Source organism: Rhodnius prolixus, unplaced genomic scaffold (genome assembly GCF_049639745.1).
Source record: "Rhodnius prolixus isolate KJV_2025 unplaced genomic scaffold, Rpr scaffold_2, whole genome shotgun sequence".
Lineage (NCBI taxonomy): Eukaryota > Metazoa > Arthropoda > Insecta > Hemiptera > Reduviidae > Rhodnius > Rhodnius prolixus.
The window spans coordinates 9,500,523-9,518,997 of NW_027411592.1; the positions used below are offsets into that span (position 1 = coordinate 9,500,523).

An 18,475-nucleotide genomic window follows, 5' to 3' on the forward strand; every position below is an offset into this window, starting at 1 on the left:
CAATTCGTTATGGAAGGGTTTCACGTTTATTGTTGGACAATGAACATGCCAAGCGGTGACACCAAATCTAAAGGGCAAAATTAGTGAATCAAGTTTGTAAGAAAGTCAAGAGACCACGCTGTAATGTAACAAATTTGATGATTCAATAAAATACTGCAATTTTTGGCCCAGATATTTAAGGTTAAGCCGGTCTTTATGCTGGTGGAGGCAATTATATGGTCAGAGCTGGATGAAAGATCGGCCTAAGTGAAAAGTACTGTAAATACCAAATTTTTAAGTTAGAAAATCTGCCGCGTGAAATTTATAAAAACGTGAACACAGAATATACCCTGAGAAACTTCGGCGAGTACTAGTGAATAGAAAGAAGTAACTGATCCACAGCTGATTCAGAAGAATCGGATTGTTACATATAATTTTTGAAGTAATTAACAGGATGATTGGGACTACATATTGTTAGGAGTCACAAGCGATAATACCCTAGTCCAACCAATTTGATTTTCTTTTAAGAGAAGAAGCAATGGCGCCACTGTCTATGTACATCGATGAATGAACAGAGTTGTCCCCTCTCAGTGGGGACATACTGTGAAATAATAACTAATTGAAAAAATACAAACCTGGGTAGCATTATCTGCCTGCGGTGTAGCTGGTGGAGTGAATGAATGATCCGATGACACACTTTCTCTCGCAAATCTGCGCTTCTTTAGAGGCGCAGCCATCTCTGTAGGAGATACTGCCTCTGCTAAAGTAAATAAAAGAACATTACAATAATTATTTGACAACAAAAATTAGAAAACAAAAACGAACATACACAACTTTCACTTACTGCAATTAACGTATTAATATGTTTTCTTCCAAGTTACAATTTTTTTTAAACATAATTAACTTTTATAATATGTAAGTTCTTCAAAATAAAATTATACTATCAAAAGAATCATGACGCCTCAAGCTTTCCCTAAACTCTACTAAAAACCTTAGTTCTTTTAAAGATTCAAATCAAACTAATTGGTTTTAATGTACGTAATGTTCTAGATAATATAAAATGAAATAAAATGCAATAGAAATTTAAATAAATAACCTTGTTTTGGAGAATCCGAATCTTCAGAAATTGCTTGTCTAAGCCAACGCTTTTTTGCACAGTCTGGTGCCAATGCTTGTACTGTTGCACTGGTTCTTGGAGGTGAACTGGAGCCGCAAACTGTTGTAGGAAGATTTGAGTGTGAAGCATCTGTGCCAAACCAGCTAGTCATGTAGTTCTAAAAAAAAAAAAAAAAGATTATAATAATTTACATCAAATAAAATATATTAAATGGTTAAAATTTTGGAATGCTTCTGAATTATATAACCCCAAATTTTTTTTGTTTTGTTTACCTTTTTAGTCCTTGGAAACTTAAACCCTGGAGCAAGAGGTCCTCCAACTGACGTTGCTGGCACCAATAAGCAACTACTGCTAACATTTGGTGACTGGGTCACGTCGGAGCTTGATGAAATTTGATTCACACCTTCCAACTGTAATAAGGGTTAAATGTGGTTGAAATTTCGTGAAAAGAGAAAGTTCGGTACTTAAATTAAGTGCAATTCACCTTATTTGGAGTATCAACCTGCAAGGGCTGAGAGGGTGGTAATTTAGCACTTGGTTCCTGTAACACCTCCTCTTCCACAGTAGGTGGACTAGCACCATTTGTTGCTGTCTCTTGATCAGGAAGATGGCATATGGTCGAAGCGACTATAGTTGGTTCCTCCATCATTTGCTCATCCCTTTCCGCTGGGATATCATTAGATGGGGGTGGTGACTGTGATTGGGTTGGCGGTTTTACTATCTTAAGACCAGCATTTCGTCTAGTTGTTCTTCTAAGACTTTGGGCCGGTATGGTGGGCAATGTAGTGCTACCAACTGTGGCACTTCCTCCTTCCACTGCTCCTGCTGACGAGGAATTGCTTATCATTTCCTCTTCCTCTTCCTCATCCTCATCATCATCGACTTCGTTTCTGCTACTAGCTGGACTACGCTTCGAATTAGTACCACCAGTTACCTTTGCTCTTCTTGTTGTGGAACGACGAGAAGAAGCAACTTGAACATGCTTTCCGCGACGTGTCCTCATTGAAGACTTGGAAGAACGCGTCTCACGCACTGAACGTGGTGCTCTGAAATTATATATACTTGTTAATGTTTTTCTTCTAACAACGTAAAATAAAAACAAGATAAAAAAACTAAATATATCTCACTTCTTTTTAATAGTTGCAGCCCTCTCATATCTCTCCCTGTGGGGCGATACAGATAACGAAGACTTCCTTGCTCGACTGCCAACAGAACTGACTCCACTTCCGCTTCCACTACCACTTCCACTCGAACTGTTTCCAGTGACAGTTTGCTGCTTACGAGCTTCGTCCTTTTCTAAACGCTCTATAGCTTTCATGATGGCTTCCATTTTACGTTCTTCACGAGTCTAAATAAAAAAATTGGAAGATTTGAATACAATTTAAATTAATCCACATATTGAACTCAAATTTATGAAAACGAGGAACTCATTACTTATGTGTGGGGATGAACAAAGCCCTTCTGGTCCCACCCATATAGCTAGTCGAAAATAACAGCAACCAAAGCCAACCTAGTTAAAAAATCCAGACCTGGATTTGAATCTTTTAAGATTCACATCATCCGAACAAATCAGGCAATAACTCACTATGACCTGTACCGGTCGAATATTCTGAAAACAACCTCTTCACGCTCTAAACCATGTTTTGAAATGGATGTGTCTTCCTCTACTCAAACTCAGCAAAATTAATTTGACTAATTGGGCATCTCTTTAGGAATCAAGTAACGGAGTCGTAAGTGTGTCAGTGATACTCATAGTAACAGCTTTATTTCAACCCTTAGAGTATATGCGCTGTGATTCCTTCCACTCGTAGAAGCTAACAGTCATATGCCTAACATGGCATCAGCAGGTTCGAGGCCACTAAAGAAGAGAAGCGCATCTTATCTTATCCAGTTAACCTAACCTCTCTTTATCTGAAGTACCCGTGTGGCTTCCAACCATACTAGAAGTAAGTACATCCCAGACGGAAGTAACTTTGCTCACTCATTTAGAACATTCTAGCATCAACTTTCGAGGTGAAGACTGAAGAATTTGGTCCCTTCAGTGCCTACTACTACCTTAGCAGGTGAGTTCCGTAAGGTGAGTACAGAATGACCCCAACTCACTAACATGCTTATATTGCTGCCAGCTATGCCAAGTCAGTGAGCCAGCTAGAACAACCCATGGTGATGGATAAACAGCCGGGTATAATTGCATTGAACGATGAACAAAATCAACGATATAATCAAATACCTACTACATTAGTATACTTTACTATTAATATTTAATGATCACAAAAATAAATAAATAAAACTTACTAAATATATTTTAAAAGTACTCTGCACAATACAATATTTGATTTATACATGTATATGAAGAAAATGTTATCTTACTAAGTACAGTTTGCCATAGCTTGAGATGCATTCTGCGAATTTAGTTAGTTTTATTTTATTTCTGGCATAATAAAATCAAATTTGACACAATAGAAGTCAACTTGAGGAACATATGCCATTATTACTCAGTAATGTTGTGGTTCTTATTATTTGTATAAATTAGTGTTTCAGAAGTAAAAAGGTGTTGAGATAATAAAAATTTTGAGCGAAAGTCAACATGCGAACAGGTGTCTAGGCCCTCAGTCTTGTTGAGAATTCAAAAGAAATAAATTAATACCATCTTAATTAGCAACACAGAAGCTGGCAATGAAATGCCAACAAAAATTGAGGAAAAATTTGAAGCATAAAAGAATTATAGAACTTTTAATAATAATAATAATAATTAATTATTATTATTATAAGACAAAAAATATGTCACTAGAATAACATAGTAATAATAACTCAATAATATTGGCACTGAATGTACACATTTTTCTACTAAAAACTCTTTACATTTAAATGGTAAAAACAAAAATATCATTAAAATTAACTCTCCCCACAAATACTGCTTCTAAACTATCTTCTGTACTAGTATACACTATTACTAAATTAGTGAGTCCTATTTAATAAGAAATAATATGAATCCAACACAACTCACAACTAAAAGAGTAAACCAAGAAAAATTTAAAAAAAAAAGCAAAAAGCAAAATTTGTAAACAGGATGAAATAGGAGACACAAACCATTTTGCCAGCTGTTTCTTGTTTAACGCCTTGTAGATTATTAGGAGAGACGGATCTCATTTGTGCTGATGGAGCAGCAGAATTGCCGGAATTAGCAGCTGCAGCTGCAGTTGCCCGTTTCCGTTCTTCTTGTCTAGTAGCTGGCGTTGTTGCCCTTCTAGTGCTCACCGTTTGACCACGCACCTTGCTGTTGCTATTCACAACGGAGGATGTGATCGAAGCGACACTAGTGGAGGTAGTAGAAGTGGAAACACTACCGGATGAAGTAGTAACGTTATTCGCGCTACTGGTAGATACCGTAGAGTTGGTTACACCGTTCGGAGAAGTGTCCGGCGAAGATGATGGTGTAGGTGAGATTTTTGCCACCTTTTAAAAGAAACTCATTGTAATCATTCGTTTAAAAAAGACACCTCAAAACACCAAATAATTATTTGAACATCATTACAACTTTCATTATAATCAATCAGACCAAATTTGCATTACTTTTTAAATAAAGTACCTAAAACAATTGTTAATTTATAAGCAGATGCCAGATCACAAATGAAGAAGCGTTATTAGTAAATAGACATCAAGATTCCTGTTAGTTTACTAACTTGCAGTGATTTTTAACAAAATGGATTATTATTAGCATGTCAGAAAGTCAGTAAATTAAAGAGCAAAACAAAATCTCATTCGATTTGAAGAAATGATACAAGTTATAAATTACGAATTAATAATTTATAAATGTGCGGATGCCGGCCAATGCATTACAACATTCATCCTAACTTTATTATCGTATTAAGACTGCAAAGGCCCAGGTGTACATTTTACTTATCATGTACATTTTACTTATCAGTAAACCCAAACTGATGTTTTGAAGAAAACTAACTCTTTGACATAAGTAAGGCGAATGAAAAATAAACCAATTTATAACGAATTGGTATCTCATTATCTTCAGTGTCAAAGCTCATATGTGAAAGGAACATCGCAATTTTGAGTTTGCTGCTGATGTCATATCAGCATAAGATATGACCGACAAGATATAGCTTAACTCAGGAAGTTCCTTATATGCAGGCTAAAGTTACTCGAAACATTTTTAATCTTTTGAATTTTATTCTCATGCTGCACTTCTCGTTATATTCGTATTATTTGTAGGTCACAAGATATATCCTCTACACCGATGAAATTTCCTTCAATCGTCATCCAACTAAGTGGTGAGCTGCTGTGTCAACTTGGGGGGATTCGAATGGTCTCATTCCAAATTGTGCGGTACAGAACATAATTATAAGCAACATTTACACATAGTAAACACATTTTAATTTTTTTTTGCTCTCTGAAATGTAAAAATTTACTCCAAGATTAACTTGAATAACTTTCAAGTTGAAACAAATAACTATTCGCTACTTTTTTTGCACGCAAAATACTAACAAAGTCACTTATATAACAATGTTAAGGGAAGAAAAGTTCAATTTTTATGTTAGGAAAGAAAGATGGAGCCCTTCCATTATGATGTTGCAGAATTCTATCCTCACGTCAATGTTCCTATCAAAATCAGGCTTCATGTTAATTTCCGGCAAATAAATCTATTTTACACCACTTATAGATGGTAAATCATTCTCACAATTAGTTCATTTAGATGATATTAATAATTACGAAAAAAAACTTAAAAATATTTTTTTATAATAAATTGTAAATGTTCAGAAATATCTTAAAACATTAGTTGAACTCAAATAGACGTGAAAAGACATATTACGATTGCTAATTTTATTTTGTTTGTCCTTAAGTTTGAACTGCTTAAAATACTTTCAGCAGCTGTAATGTAAAGGTGGAGAATATTTTACTCGCCAGTTCTAACAACTCTCAAATTCAGAAAAATTACAGATATATTTTAAAAAAGGAAAATAACAAAGGAACGTTGATAATTTCAATATCAAATTTTCATCTATCTTCAAATATTGTTTCAAGTATTATTTCCCCCTGTGACACAAATAGACGACCTGAAGAAGGTTATAGCCTAAGTATATACATATTTAATAGAAAACTGAAATAACTTACTTTTAAACTTTAAATTTAAAAATAAAATGCAGCCTTTTCCTTTTTTTTAATCAGCAATTCGTTAGAAAACCAACAAATAATTGGTAATGATTATTTTTAAGCCGTAAGAGGCTGATTCAGAATTCGAATTGAATTTCATTCTGTAATTTTAGTAAAGAAGTTTTTACATATTGTACTTGGACAGTGCTTCAACTATCAATAGTTCAATGCTGATAATAGATGTGTTCATTTAAATCAATAAATTAAAATTCCCCTTCCCAGAGAGAAAATACGATAATTATACCACACACATATACATACCATGTGACTCCCTAATACTTCAAGTTTGAACAAACAAACCATATGACTCCCTAATATTGTTATAAAAAGTGTAAACTTTTTATTATCATTAATTATTTCAATTTTTTAAAATTTATCTTAATGTATTTTCTACTACTTCTTTTTCTGTACTAGTATATGCACTTACAGAGTAAAATACACTTCCTAACAGTGATTGTAATGCGATAATGCAAGCAACCATGGATGTCAAATTCTCTACACAAACCTGACTAACTCATATTTAAAGTTATCCGATACCAGTCAGAATTAAATAAAACTAGCTGTGACAATTATAAAATGAAGTATCCAACCTTCTACTGAAGAGATTGTAATGCTTTCCCCTGCAGGTCCTCACACAGAGAAATAAATTATCCAGGTCGATCCAATTATCGAACAACTAGATTATCCCAGTTCTTGAGAGTTTTTAGTTTTTCCCAGCACTTGAAGTGTAAGGAAACCATTCGCAGGTCAGGTCTAACTAGTAAAGCATAAACTTGTAAATAAATGCAACGATTTTCCTATTTATAACTAGTTCCAAAAGGGAAGCTTCGTTCTTGTTCAAAAATATAAGAAATACCGCAACAAAACCATAAATCAGTCATTTCAGGCTTTTTCGTCTCATTAAAGAAACTAGATAGAAAGATTTTCGTATTTAAATAGCAATTTGTTAAAATTGGTGGTCAATATTTTGAACATTTCTATTTAATTTTCTACTTCATAAGTATAGATATGCTTGTATTTAGAAGCGATCAATAACTACTTATGTTTCATTGAGAACACTTACCAATAGTATAAAGACAAGCGAACTTTTTAGTATAATTTTAAATCTAAACATTTTTTGTGAAATACCAAAAAATTTCACTTCTTGAACTGATTCAAAAAATCAACAAGCTATCAAATTGTGAATCATTTGTAGTACTGGGGACGGGCTTTGTACAATCTCCTTTCTTACATTTCAATATGATTCGTCCTAATTTATAGAGTTTACATCATTAATAAGGAATGTAGCCAGGATTGAAATTGATAAAAAAACTTGTACAATTTAAGATGGTATACAAATATCCCTAAGCATTTTTGCAAGTGCAATTGCAAGATGCTTGGGAAGCTTAACCTTGAAAGTTACAAAAAGAAAATGGAAACATATTTTTGCAGCTCTTTGCAGAGTAGGTAAATGATCAAGAGGAAAGGTTAAGTACGACAATAGACATTTTCACAAATAGCAAAAGAATCCAAATTAAAATCTTGGTATTTTAAAGTTATTTTTCCAGGAAAAAATGAATGAATCCGTACTATTTATTCTAATCACATAAAACAGTAAAGGTGCAAGTCAAATTTGAAAAATTAGATAAGCCGTTGCACGATATTCAACGGAGTACAATGCATCTATTTACAATAAGTAGATGATACATGACTTTTTCAAGGCAAACGTTTAAAAAAAAATACACCTTGGGTTCAATACACCACATTTTTTAGGCGAATACATAAATTGTGTTCTATAAATTAATTTTTATAAGATAAATAATTTAAAAAAGATAAGTGGAGCGATCAATTTTTTTAACAAAAGTTAAAAAATATACTTAAATAAATCAAATCTGTTCTACTCGTATTCAGATACGAAGTATGATGTCTCATTTTGCTATTACTTTATCTTCAGAGCAAACATTAAATTTTAGCTTTAACAAAAAAAAATTATTTCTAACTTCTTTGAGTCCATCTTCAATCGCTCAAAGAACGCTCAATGGTATCATGAACACATCTTACTTAGGAAAGGTAATAAATTCAATAAAAGAAATATTATCTAAAACCCTTAAGCAACCGATATTGATGTAAGCTTCAGAATATTGAACGATTATTGAAAATGATGAGCTTGTTCTTTTTAGGTTCGAAACGAAAATCTTTCAAGGAACTTGGGAGCCATCATGGATTGTTAAACTTGCAGGATATCTAGTAATATGGAACTGAGGAACATAAATATGTAAAAAGAATGATGACGTAATGAGTTCCATTAGATGTGGGGATTTTTGTACAGCAGGAGATGTAGCACGAATGAATCCTGAAGAGGTTACTAATAAGCTATTAAAAGAACATAAAAGCCCGACAAATTGGTAAACCGAAATTGCAATAGAAGACATGGTGTCCAAAACCGGGTGGTGGCATTATTGGATGGAGATCAACTAGCGGTCTATGACAGACGAGACCAAAATTGGCACAAGTGATAATGATTGAGTGTTCAATCGACTGAAGATGAACTCAAAGATGTACGGAACGGCTCAAACGTTAGAAAATTGCTAAAGTGGATAAAATATAAAAGCATTAACGGAAAACAATGAAATTTGTGGCTATGAATTAACTCCAAGAAAAGGAAAACAAGAGAGAGTCTACAAATTGTAATCAGAAATAAGTAAATGTTAAGGATCACTTGAAAAGGTTTTTGTGTACTTTAGACGGGTTTGTGTTGAAGTACCAGTATTTTTTTGAATTATAAATGAGGAATTATTATTTAGAATATTGTTACTAAGTCTTAGTTAGCAACTGCTTACACATGGTTAATTGTAAAAGTTCATACAATTGTTTCAAAATAAAATAAAAAATATATAACCTCATTAAAATAGACATTTATTTTTATTATTCCTATTGCACCATTACGAATTCTCTGCAAACAAATGTAACTTTTTCTTCAAAGATGAAAAAACAAAAACAAAGTCACGTTTACAGAGTAAAAATAAGGTCATTTTAAATTTGCTTACCCTTAAATTAATTAACTCCATTTCACTTTTATAATAGCAAACATAAAAAGTTGTTAAAAAATGAAATTAAAATCTTATGTTTAATCGTACATATGTTTTAAAATAAAGTTTATTAGCTGATCGGGATAATTTTTTTGTTTTATCACCTAACATTAAAAAAAAGAAAAAAGCGAAGAACATTTCAAAAACAAAAACAAAGCTACAATATCATAAAAGTTTTCCTTTATTATGAATCACTCTAAATAAACTATATGACGTTTAAATGAATAAAATACAATAAAACTCTTCAATTATGGTAAGCAAGCATAATAAAACAGGCATCAAGTCGCGTAATTTGCTTATTAATAAACATAGTAAGTCATAAGTCAATTAGTACCGAAATTTTTCTAGTAAAACTAAATCAATGTTTCGACTTTAATTCATAACATACAGAAATAAGAACAATTGGACAGTCATAAATAATTCTGGGCATTTATAGTAAAACAAATTATTAATGTTCAATAAGAAATTTATTTTTTATGTGGATTGAAATTACTTTCAACGTGGTAAATTTTCTTCATTGGAAGTGCATGGTTATGAAGAAGCCAAAGAAACGAACTTTTTTTTAGCGAAATGGCTTTTTGCTAGATCAGAACATCCAAAAAAACGGAAAATCACAAAAAACATAAAATTTGGGACTTTCCATATGGATACTACCATTCGATTTCAATCCTGAGATTTGGGGTGAAATCCATTGTCTGGTAGTAAAATTTACTGAGTTATTAAGTCATCATTGAAGTTAACTATTATTTAATTATTACGGCGCATGAACATAAAAATGCTGTTGTCGCTCAAGTTATTGACACATTATTATCGATGAGCTTGCAGCTGCTATCGGCTCCTAGGAAGAGGAAATCAGTGGTAGACCTAACTTGTAGATGGCCATCTACACTAATTCCTTACTTCAGTTTTTGTATTTATTGTTACAACTTAAAATCTCGAAAATGGTTTGCATTGATTTTGTTTATACCTTAAGCGTTACTTGTAACATTTTTCAGAGGAAATTGAATTTTTTCCTAATGTAGGAGAGATTTTTTTTTTTTCTTGGAGATGCCATCATAAGCTTCCCTCAATTTTCTTGAGAATTTTACTGTTCAAGTTAACCAGAGTTGTACACTGGACTTCACACTCTGTGCAGGATTTCTGTTTATCAATGTAATCACATCCTACACAATCTACATCCCCTGTATCTAAATGTATTTGGTCAAATGAAGATAAAAAATGCAGTAAGTGTTCTCTTCACCATTTTTTTAATCACACTTTTTATTTCTAGTAAGAAAAACGAGTTTATCTTAAGTATTTAATTTTCAGACCGAATGCAAGCAAAGTATCAGAGAAGAATTAGAGGACAGAATAGCGAAGAGACATAAGAAATAATCTAAGTACCTCTTCATTCAGGCTGTTTTACGTCCAACTTCCATGAAGGGTCGTGGACGGAGACGTACAGTAATATAATTCATTGAAAATTGCTCATCTTTATTACATATACTCATTGTACTAATGCCAGACGACTATTCTGTAATAGACACTGACAGGAAAGAGAGCCTAAAGATCTTTTAAGTTACAACCATAAGTTACTCAATGAGATTATGGGGAATACAATGAACAGAAAGTTTGTGCACGACCATCAAATATGGCAGTAGGGTTTCAAATTTAAAGTTAAGCCTACTTCTTCCCAAATCCACGTTAAGGGTTGCTTGAAGTAGAGTTAGCAATCCAAGTTTCTTGAAAATCAATAAAAGAGCTAACTGTGAGTGGAAATTCCACTCAACAGATTTTCTTGGAATAAAAGTTTGATCTTAAAAATGTTTGATTAGTCCCTTAATATTATTAATGATTGTTCGGTATTAAGTTAATCGCACTTTACATCGATGTTGCAGTGGCTAGAGAAAACCCCCCAAAAATAATTATGCCTTCTTAAGCTGCTAGAGCTTGATATAAAATTTCAAACGGATACCACATCTGAATATTCCTAAACAACCCTGAACAAAGATGCTTACGAGAAAATTTCAAAACCTGAGAAATTCAATACGTAACTCAAATTTCGGGTTAGACAATTCTCGGAAATTCCAATGAATCTTTCAAGATTCCTTAATGTTACATAACTGGCACGAAATAACTGCCGTAACCAGTACAATAATAAAAAAAAACTCAATGAAAAAAAACAACAATAAAGTCAGGCCTTTACATAAATCCAAGTTCACGAAATCTTAAAGAAATTGCAGTCTCTGGAAAACAAAAAAATTCTTAGGATACGTATATATAAAAGGCGTACTAAAATTTGCGCTTTTTACTGCTGCAAACTCGGAGGACTACAAAAACATGTATTTCTAGTAAAATTAAATTCTGAAAATTTGACATGACTACAACACTTACTCTTTTCTCTTAAGACTTGACAACTGCAATTTAGGTTTTCTTAGTTTCTCCAATTTCGAAAATTTAACGCTTACGAAAATTAAAAATATTTATAATGGTCACATAACGTAAAATGAGGCTTCTAATTATCTGCTTTATTAATCAATGGCAGCCTATACAAGATTTCTTAAAACTCCGGAGAGTCAACTGCAGTTAGTTTGAAAAAGAAGTGCTTTTAAGCAAAAAGGAAGACGAAAGCATAGGATCACATTTAAAGAAATTGAACATACCTTCGGAGGACTGGGGACACTTCTCTGTGACATCTGAGACTGATATGACGCTCTTTTTGCTTCCTTATCTTTCGAAATGTTATTATTGTTGTTGTTGATTGTTGAAGCCTGATTTCCACTGATACTAGCAGAAGCAAGTGCTCCAGCTTTCGCTCTTTCAGGAGGACCAAGTGGACCACTACTCTCGGACATGGTTCGTCTTCTTCCACGTCGCCTCTTATCTTGAGTACTAAACATAAAAAATTGAAGTTATTCTTACATACATAAGAATCCTAAGAAGATTATTATTTTTAATAATGATCGTAAGATTTCCAAGCAGCACTACTATACAAATATACAACAAACCATCCAAGACAATAAATGTACCTTTGATATTGAACATGATTGGCTTGACATTTGTCAGCAAGTCCACAAGAACAGTACTGCCCTACTGTAACTGGAAGTGTTATCTCCGTTTTGGATTCTATTTGCGAGGTGCTTACTATGTACAAATGTAGGGCACCTTTTTCTATACAATGGCGTAACTGCAAAATTAAGAATGTTTTAGTAAAAACATAAATTTTTAACCTTAACAACCTTATAACTTAAATTAAATTAATTAACATTTAAGTGTCACTCACTTCAGCATTTGGCCTACAGCTTCTCCTCACGAACCTTGCGTCATTGCCATACGTGGTAGTATCAACACATATTTCTGTCGTATGATCGGCTTGTGAGAGCCTATGATGGAACACGTAAGGACTCCATTTTTGGTTATTTCCACTTCCACCCCCACTTCCCGAATTTCCGCCTGTGCCCCCTCCAGTTACACTTCCAAGATTACCTCCTCCAGGTCCACTAACTGGTGACGAAGGACTTTTTGAGAGCATGTATTTCCCTCGTACTTCTATGATGGGTAGATTAGGCCCGACAACTGCCGTTGTCACTAGTATCTGCAAGGATTAAGTAAATAAATGTGTATATTATCAAGTTAAAAAAAATATTTCAGAATATATTGTATATCAAGTTACCTTAATGCCGGTTGGCATCAATGACACCTTACACTTCGGTACTGCTGGTAATATTGCGGACAGTTTTGCACTATCTGATGAATGTAATCCGTTAGTTTTAATGGCCGCTACTCTCGCTCTTAACTCTGGTGAGTAATGGTTTGTTACAGCCTCCTCATAAGAGTCTATCCACTGTCTTAGCTGATTTAATCCCGCTTGCGGTGCGGGCGGTAAAGGCGACGGAGATCTTTCCAAAGCAGAAAGAGCTTCTTTTTTCTCTGACTATAAAATATTCAGCTCACTTTAATAAATAATTTTAGTACATACACTATATTATTGTAAAAAAAATAGTTTTAAAGAGAAATCCGTAACAAAGTGATTCATCAAGATTAGTGTTAAATGTCAAGAAACGAGTTTTTGGCATTAAATAATTCTACTGTTCACAAATTTTCGATAATAATCGAAATTAAGGAATTTAAAATGAAAAAATTCTAGGAGCTATAAGGCTTTGTGATCAACAATTGAAGTTCAAGCTAAAATGCTTATACTCGCACATTTATTAACCTATAATCTATATATATAAAACAATATATATAGAACAATATTCCTTGAACCCACTGAAAGTTTTAAGTTCCAATTGATAGCAGGACTCCTTCTTTTGGTAACTTTTTCGAAGCTATCAGGAGAAACGGTGGGTGATTCTTGGTGTACTTCTTGCCAGAACAACTCAAGAGTAACTTTTAAGATAACAGGATCAATAAAAGCGATATTTTATTTATTTTCTGAATGTTATATTTTGTGCGAGCATATTTTTATTTTACTTCATTTTTGTAATCTTAGCGTAAGTAACGTAAATGAGACTTATTAGAAGTTAATGTTCCAAAAGAAATATTTTTTAATAAGTTTAAATGAATCCGATTTAAACATTTATACTTCCTTCCAAGAACGGTACTGAGAAAAAAAAAAAACTACCTTTTTGTTACTCGTAGTTCTCCTTTGTTTCTGTTTTCCCTTATTTTTTGGCTGCTTCTTATCGGCCTGTCTCCACTGGCGACCTCCACTTCCTGACTTACCGCCACGTTCTCGTCTATTATTGCCACCTCTGGAAACACTTCTTGACTGTTGTTTCCGACCTCCAGTTGCTCGCCCTCCACCTGGCAAAGAAACAACGTTAAAGAAAACAATGGAATACACCAAGTATAAAATATTTTCTAGAAAACTCACTTGGTGGGGTATTATCTCTGGCAGATTCCAAAGAATCAGAAGAATCATTGAACTGAGTTCTTTTGGCAACTTGTATTCTGATGGCTCGAGCTTTATCAACTTTTCTTGGCTCACATTCTTCACATCTGTATTCATCAGGGATGTTTCCTCTCTCAATACCCATACAATCCACATGCTGCCAAACACTAAAAAAAATATGAAAGGTATGTTTTAAATTTTACAATCACTTCTCCAAATTTCCAATTAAGCACTTAGTTCCTCAAAATACTACATTCTTGTGAAGTTATCATTTCAATAATTCCTTTACGAAGTTAACTTTAATTGATTGCGAATACCATTCAAGGAAACTTGCAACAGATTAAAAATAGAACTCATTACTCACAGGCATTTATCGCAGCAGATCATATATCCATCGTCATGTTGGAAATCACTGGAAAAAATAAATTATTGACACTATAAACATTTATACATTCTGTTCTGTTTCATTAATCAAGAACAAATTACACTATAAAATACACTTTTTAATTCACCTTTTTTTTCTTTTTTTAAAAAATAATTAACATGTAAACAAGCCGATTTTATTTATTAACACTCACCATATACATCTGGTAACGCTATCCTCATCTTCAGGTGCAGTTTCTGTTTCTTCCCCATCATCTTGTGGTCCGAGTTGCGAAGGAAGATTGGTCAATTGTGTTCCAGGAAGACCTGTTCTTCTCAGATTACGACTACTTCCAGATTCGCCATCAGAACTTAGATCACTTTCGTCATCAGGTGTCGGCTGTTGGTGTCCACTGACAGACAAGAGGGTAGCAGTGGTCGGTTGTTGAGAAGGTGGTGGCACAATGCTTGGAGGCCCTCTATAAGGAACTAATGTAGAAACTGTGCCACCAACCCCAGTATTAGCAGCACTTGTCATAGGAGAACTCACACTTCGAGAGTACGCTGGAAAAAAGATATAAATTAAGTAAGACTTCTACTATATCTATGTGACTTTAAAACTTGATTTAAAACTCAACAAGTGAGAAATATTCCAAAGCTTGGTGGTAAGTTGGTTACCTCTTTGTCCTGGATATGGATGATGATAGTGATGCGGCGCTGGAACAAGGGTCTGAGTAGGTCCAACTCTATTAAGACCATTTGGGGTGACAGAAATGCCGTTATTGATGGATTTAGCCCCCAGGGGAATGGGAGAACAAAGCTGAGTTGGTGGAGGTTGTGGAGCAGCATAATTATGCTCATGAACGACGTACTGAAAGCAAAACTGAACAATTATTTCCTTCAAAAAGTGACTTTATTTATAAAATTGTTAAGTACTTCTATAATAATGTATAAAGTAAGAGGCAGTTAGTTACCTGAAAGCTTGGAGGAAAATGTTTAGTAAATTTTGGTCTCTTCTCAACAATGCCTTCCATAAAATCGTGATCATTTTGCTCAGAAGTATTCTTCTTGGGACTTGTCCTACAATTATTAGATTAGAAATAAAGCAATTGCCGTATATTTACCTTTAAATAAATCAGTACCTCGGAGGTATACAACATTAAGTTCATTTTTTTCAAAATTTCTTTTTTTAATGTTTCTAATACAAAATTATTATTTTTTATTACACAACCATCTGTTAACGTGCATCTATGTTACTTATTATCCACCAAAGATTTAAACAAAATAGCTCCTGTGGGCTTATAAGTAAAAAACCGCGAAAAAAACTCTTTCATTTGCTCTCCTGTAAAAAATAAAAAATGTGACATAGTGTTGTATACCTCCATGGCACTGAAATTATAATTACTCACATAATTTTAGGGAGTGGACGAGCAACTGCGCTGATATTTCTGGCTGGCAGAAAACGAGGTGCTGAAGGAGATAGAGGAAGTTTGTGTCTTGTCCCGGGACCTTGCCCACGACCTCCACGAACTGAACTACAATTCAAAATAAACAAATACATACTAAATACCAAAGATGGTGACAACTTATAAATATTTAAATAAATATATTTACATTTCAGTCCAAAATACATGTTCTTAAAAGGACAAAAAATTACTGTGAACTAATAGAGAAGCCAAAAGAAGTAAATGGAGCACATGACATGTTACTAATTTTTTAAAGTGAGTATATAACTGTCTCTCTCTGTTTGCTTAGTCATGTTCAAGAAAAATGAAACAAATTACGAAGAGAGGTTACTGTGCCCAGAAAAGTTAAACCAAAATGTTAAATCTTCAATATTCTAGAGAACTGTATAGTTATAAATCCTTCGAATTCAGGAAAATCACAATTTCTTCGAAATTATGCTATTATTCACTTTTCAAAACAGCAATTTTTTCCAAGGAAATGTATTTATAAAATTCTATTAGCACAAGAAGTAAATAAAAAATCAACTTCTGATAATAAAAACTTCCGACAAATATTTAAAAAACTCAATGGTAAAAAACAAAATATATATTTTTCAGAAAAATAACAACTAAAATAAAATTGAACGGTTACAACATAATTATATATGTATAGACTTATTTATAGTATTGTATATAGATTTGATATATTTATTTTGCAGAAAGTTTGTTTATTAATAATGACCAAATATCTATCGGCAAGGATATTAGCTTTCATCTGGGCTCTGATTTAATACAACCTGTGAGGAGGGTCAACAGGGTATAAACCACGCAGAATAATCTTCGTGATACCAGAGCATCTAAATAAAGTATACATTCATATTCACCGGTTTCTTTTTTAATTAGGCTACTCAGTTTTACGACCCAATAGAACTGTAGTGCCTCCATTGGTCCCAGGTGATGCCACTCACTCTTACTACTGTTTTACCACCTCATGTTGCAACAAACTAAGCCAGGTACTGTAGAGAACTTTTATCAGTGAAAAATCGTAGTTATGGATAACCACCCTCTGATACCAACTTCCCTTTTCTCCTACAATACCTCTCCCCTGCGAATAAGGATCTTTCCCTAATGTATGAAACCCCTCCTTCAATTCAAAACCCTCGCTTCAAAACGTAGTAATTATTAAGGCTTTCTATTATAGAAAATTAAAAATGCTCTCTCCTGTTTGGAGTAATCAGGAAAAGGTGTTCTCAGTTTCCCACATGTCATCCATTCTTCGGCAGTTCACATTGGATTGGGACGGGCTAGTTTTTGCCAATGGATTTACTAAACCAAAATAATTGCACTCACCAACTATATCTACTGGCCTAAAATAGGTTTTGATTATTAGGCTGTATATCCGCTGGGAAATAATCCCTGAAGAGAGGTATAGTACACTTCTTTCTCTAGTGAAATGTTTGACCGTTAAAAACAGAAATCAGACCACTTTTCTCCCTATTTATATTTTACAAGTAACGAATACAGGTATTTTAGATTATTTATCGTACAGCTATTTACCTAAAAGACATTTATTAATTCTGAAAAAACTTGTTTTTTAAACACTTTTTATAATTTTATTCGTCTGTTTTAGAAATTGGTCATAGATTAATTTTATGTGGCTCTAGATATTCTTCAGGCGTTCCTACGGTTCCCAGTAGGATGCATCGCAGCGTTCTACGGTTCCCGGAAGTATAAAGTAAAGTCATTACTTTAGAAATATTGGTGCTTCTACGGTAGTCTTACCAAACGAACATTATTTACAATGTTACAATATGGTCTAAAGAGGTAGTTGCACATCAACTATTTGGGCTTAGCGGTCCCGCAAGTAACCACTATAAGTAAACATTTACCAGAATTTTATGCAACAAACCATGAAACTGTACAAAGTACCTTTTTTACACCTTTTAGGTAACTGTGAATTCGGTATAGCCACTGACTTGTACAATCTATAGTCCTTTCACGCACCTGATGAACTGATTTAAAATAATTCTTCCAAATTCATAGTTTTATCCAATAAACTCAACATCCGTCTAGATAAAGATCACACTTAATTGAAGAATACTCAAAAAGAGCCCTCCGAAACAATCTAAGAAAAGCTTTTTATATTTTTATGCTCTTTTTGCAAACTATCTATCTATCTATCTATTATATATATAATATTATTTCCTTTTTAAAGCGAGAAACCAAAGTTTCCATCATTAGATTACCTCAAGATAATCGGCACTGCCTGGCCAAGTTTTGATGAACACTAAGAATACTACTATCTAATTATTAGAAAGATTAAAAAATGATAGTTCGCAATCGTAACTATTTAGATTAAGAGTATATAATGGTATGTAAGTAGCTTGTATTGTGATGAATAATTAGGCCAATCCTCTTTTTCATCTGCCTTACAAGAAATTTGCTAAAAATATAATGATGAAATAAA

The 18,475-nt window shown here is 33.4% G+C and overlaps 1 protein-coding gene and 1 long non-coding RNA gene across 15 annotated transcripts in view; one reads left to right on the plus strand and one right to left on the minus strand.

Annotated features, from left to right (window-relative positions):
- Window positions 1–18,475, minus strand: part of upSET (SET domain-containing protein upSET) — a 32,797-nt gene that overhangs the window by 10,799 nt on the left and 3,523 nt on the right. For 4 of the 13 annotated variants that reach the window (XM_074120741.1, XM_074120742.1, XM_074120732.1 and 1 more), the window contains exons 1-17: window positions 15,973–16,196; window positions 15,538–15,643; window positions 15,242–15,446; window positions 14,779–15,127; window positions 14,565–14,612; window positions 14,183–14,367; window positions 13,931–14,112; window positions 12,980–13,240; window positions 12,590–12,901; window positions 12,336–12,493; window positions 11,970–12,198; window positions 4,187–4,552; window positions 2,224–2,444; window positions 1,581–2,142; window positions 1,369–1,506; window positions 1,076–1,253; window positions 615–739 (exon numbers count right to left, since the gene is read on the minus strand). In XM_074120741.1, coding sequence (XP_073976842.1) covers window positions 615–739; window positions 1,076–1,253; window positions 1,369–1,506; window positions 1,581–2,142; window positions 2,224–2,444; window positions 4,187–4,552; window positions 11,970–12,198; window positions 12,336–12,493; window positions 12,590–12,901; window positions 12,980–13,240; window positions 13,931–14,112; window positions 14,183–14,367; window positions 14,565–14,612; window positions 14,779–15,127; window positions 15,242–15,446; window positions 15,538–15,643; window positions 15,973–16,196 — 3,849 coding nt within the window. Of the gene's footprint in view, window positions 1–614; window positions 740–1,075; window positions 1,254–1,368; window positions 1,507–1,580; window positions 2,143–2,223; window positions 2,445–4,186; window positions 4,553–11,969; window positions 12,199–12,335; window positions 12,494–12,589; window positions 12,902–12,979; window positions 13,241–13,930; window positions 14,113–14,182; window positions 14,368–14,564; window positions 14,613–14,778; window positions 15,128–15,241; window positions 15,447–15,537; window positions 15,644–15,972; window positions 16,197–18,475 lie in introns of those variants that run through there. The other 9 variants (XM_074120735.1, XM_074120734.1, XM_074120736.1 and 6 more) reach the window with 6 other exon arrangements.
- Window positions 9,378–18,184, plus strand: LOC141450376 (uncharacterized). 2 transcript variants are annotated; one of them, XR_012456079.1, is made up of 5 exons: window positions 9,378–10,550; window positions 10,636–10,765; window positions 14,813–15,149; window positions 15,983–16,284; window positions 16,728–18,184. It is a non-coding gene; the product is annotated as an uncharacterized lncRNA (long non-coding RNA). The 2 variants fall into 2 exon arrangements; XR_012456078.1 differs by having other exon boundaries at window positions 9,386–10,550; window positions 10,636–10,770.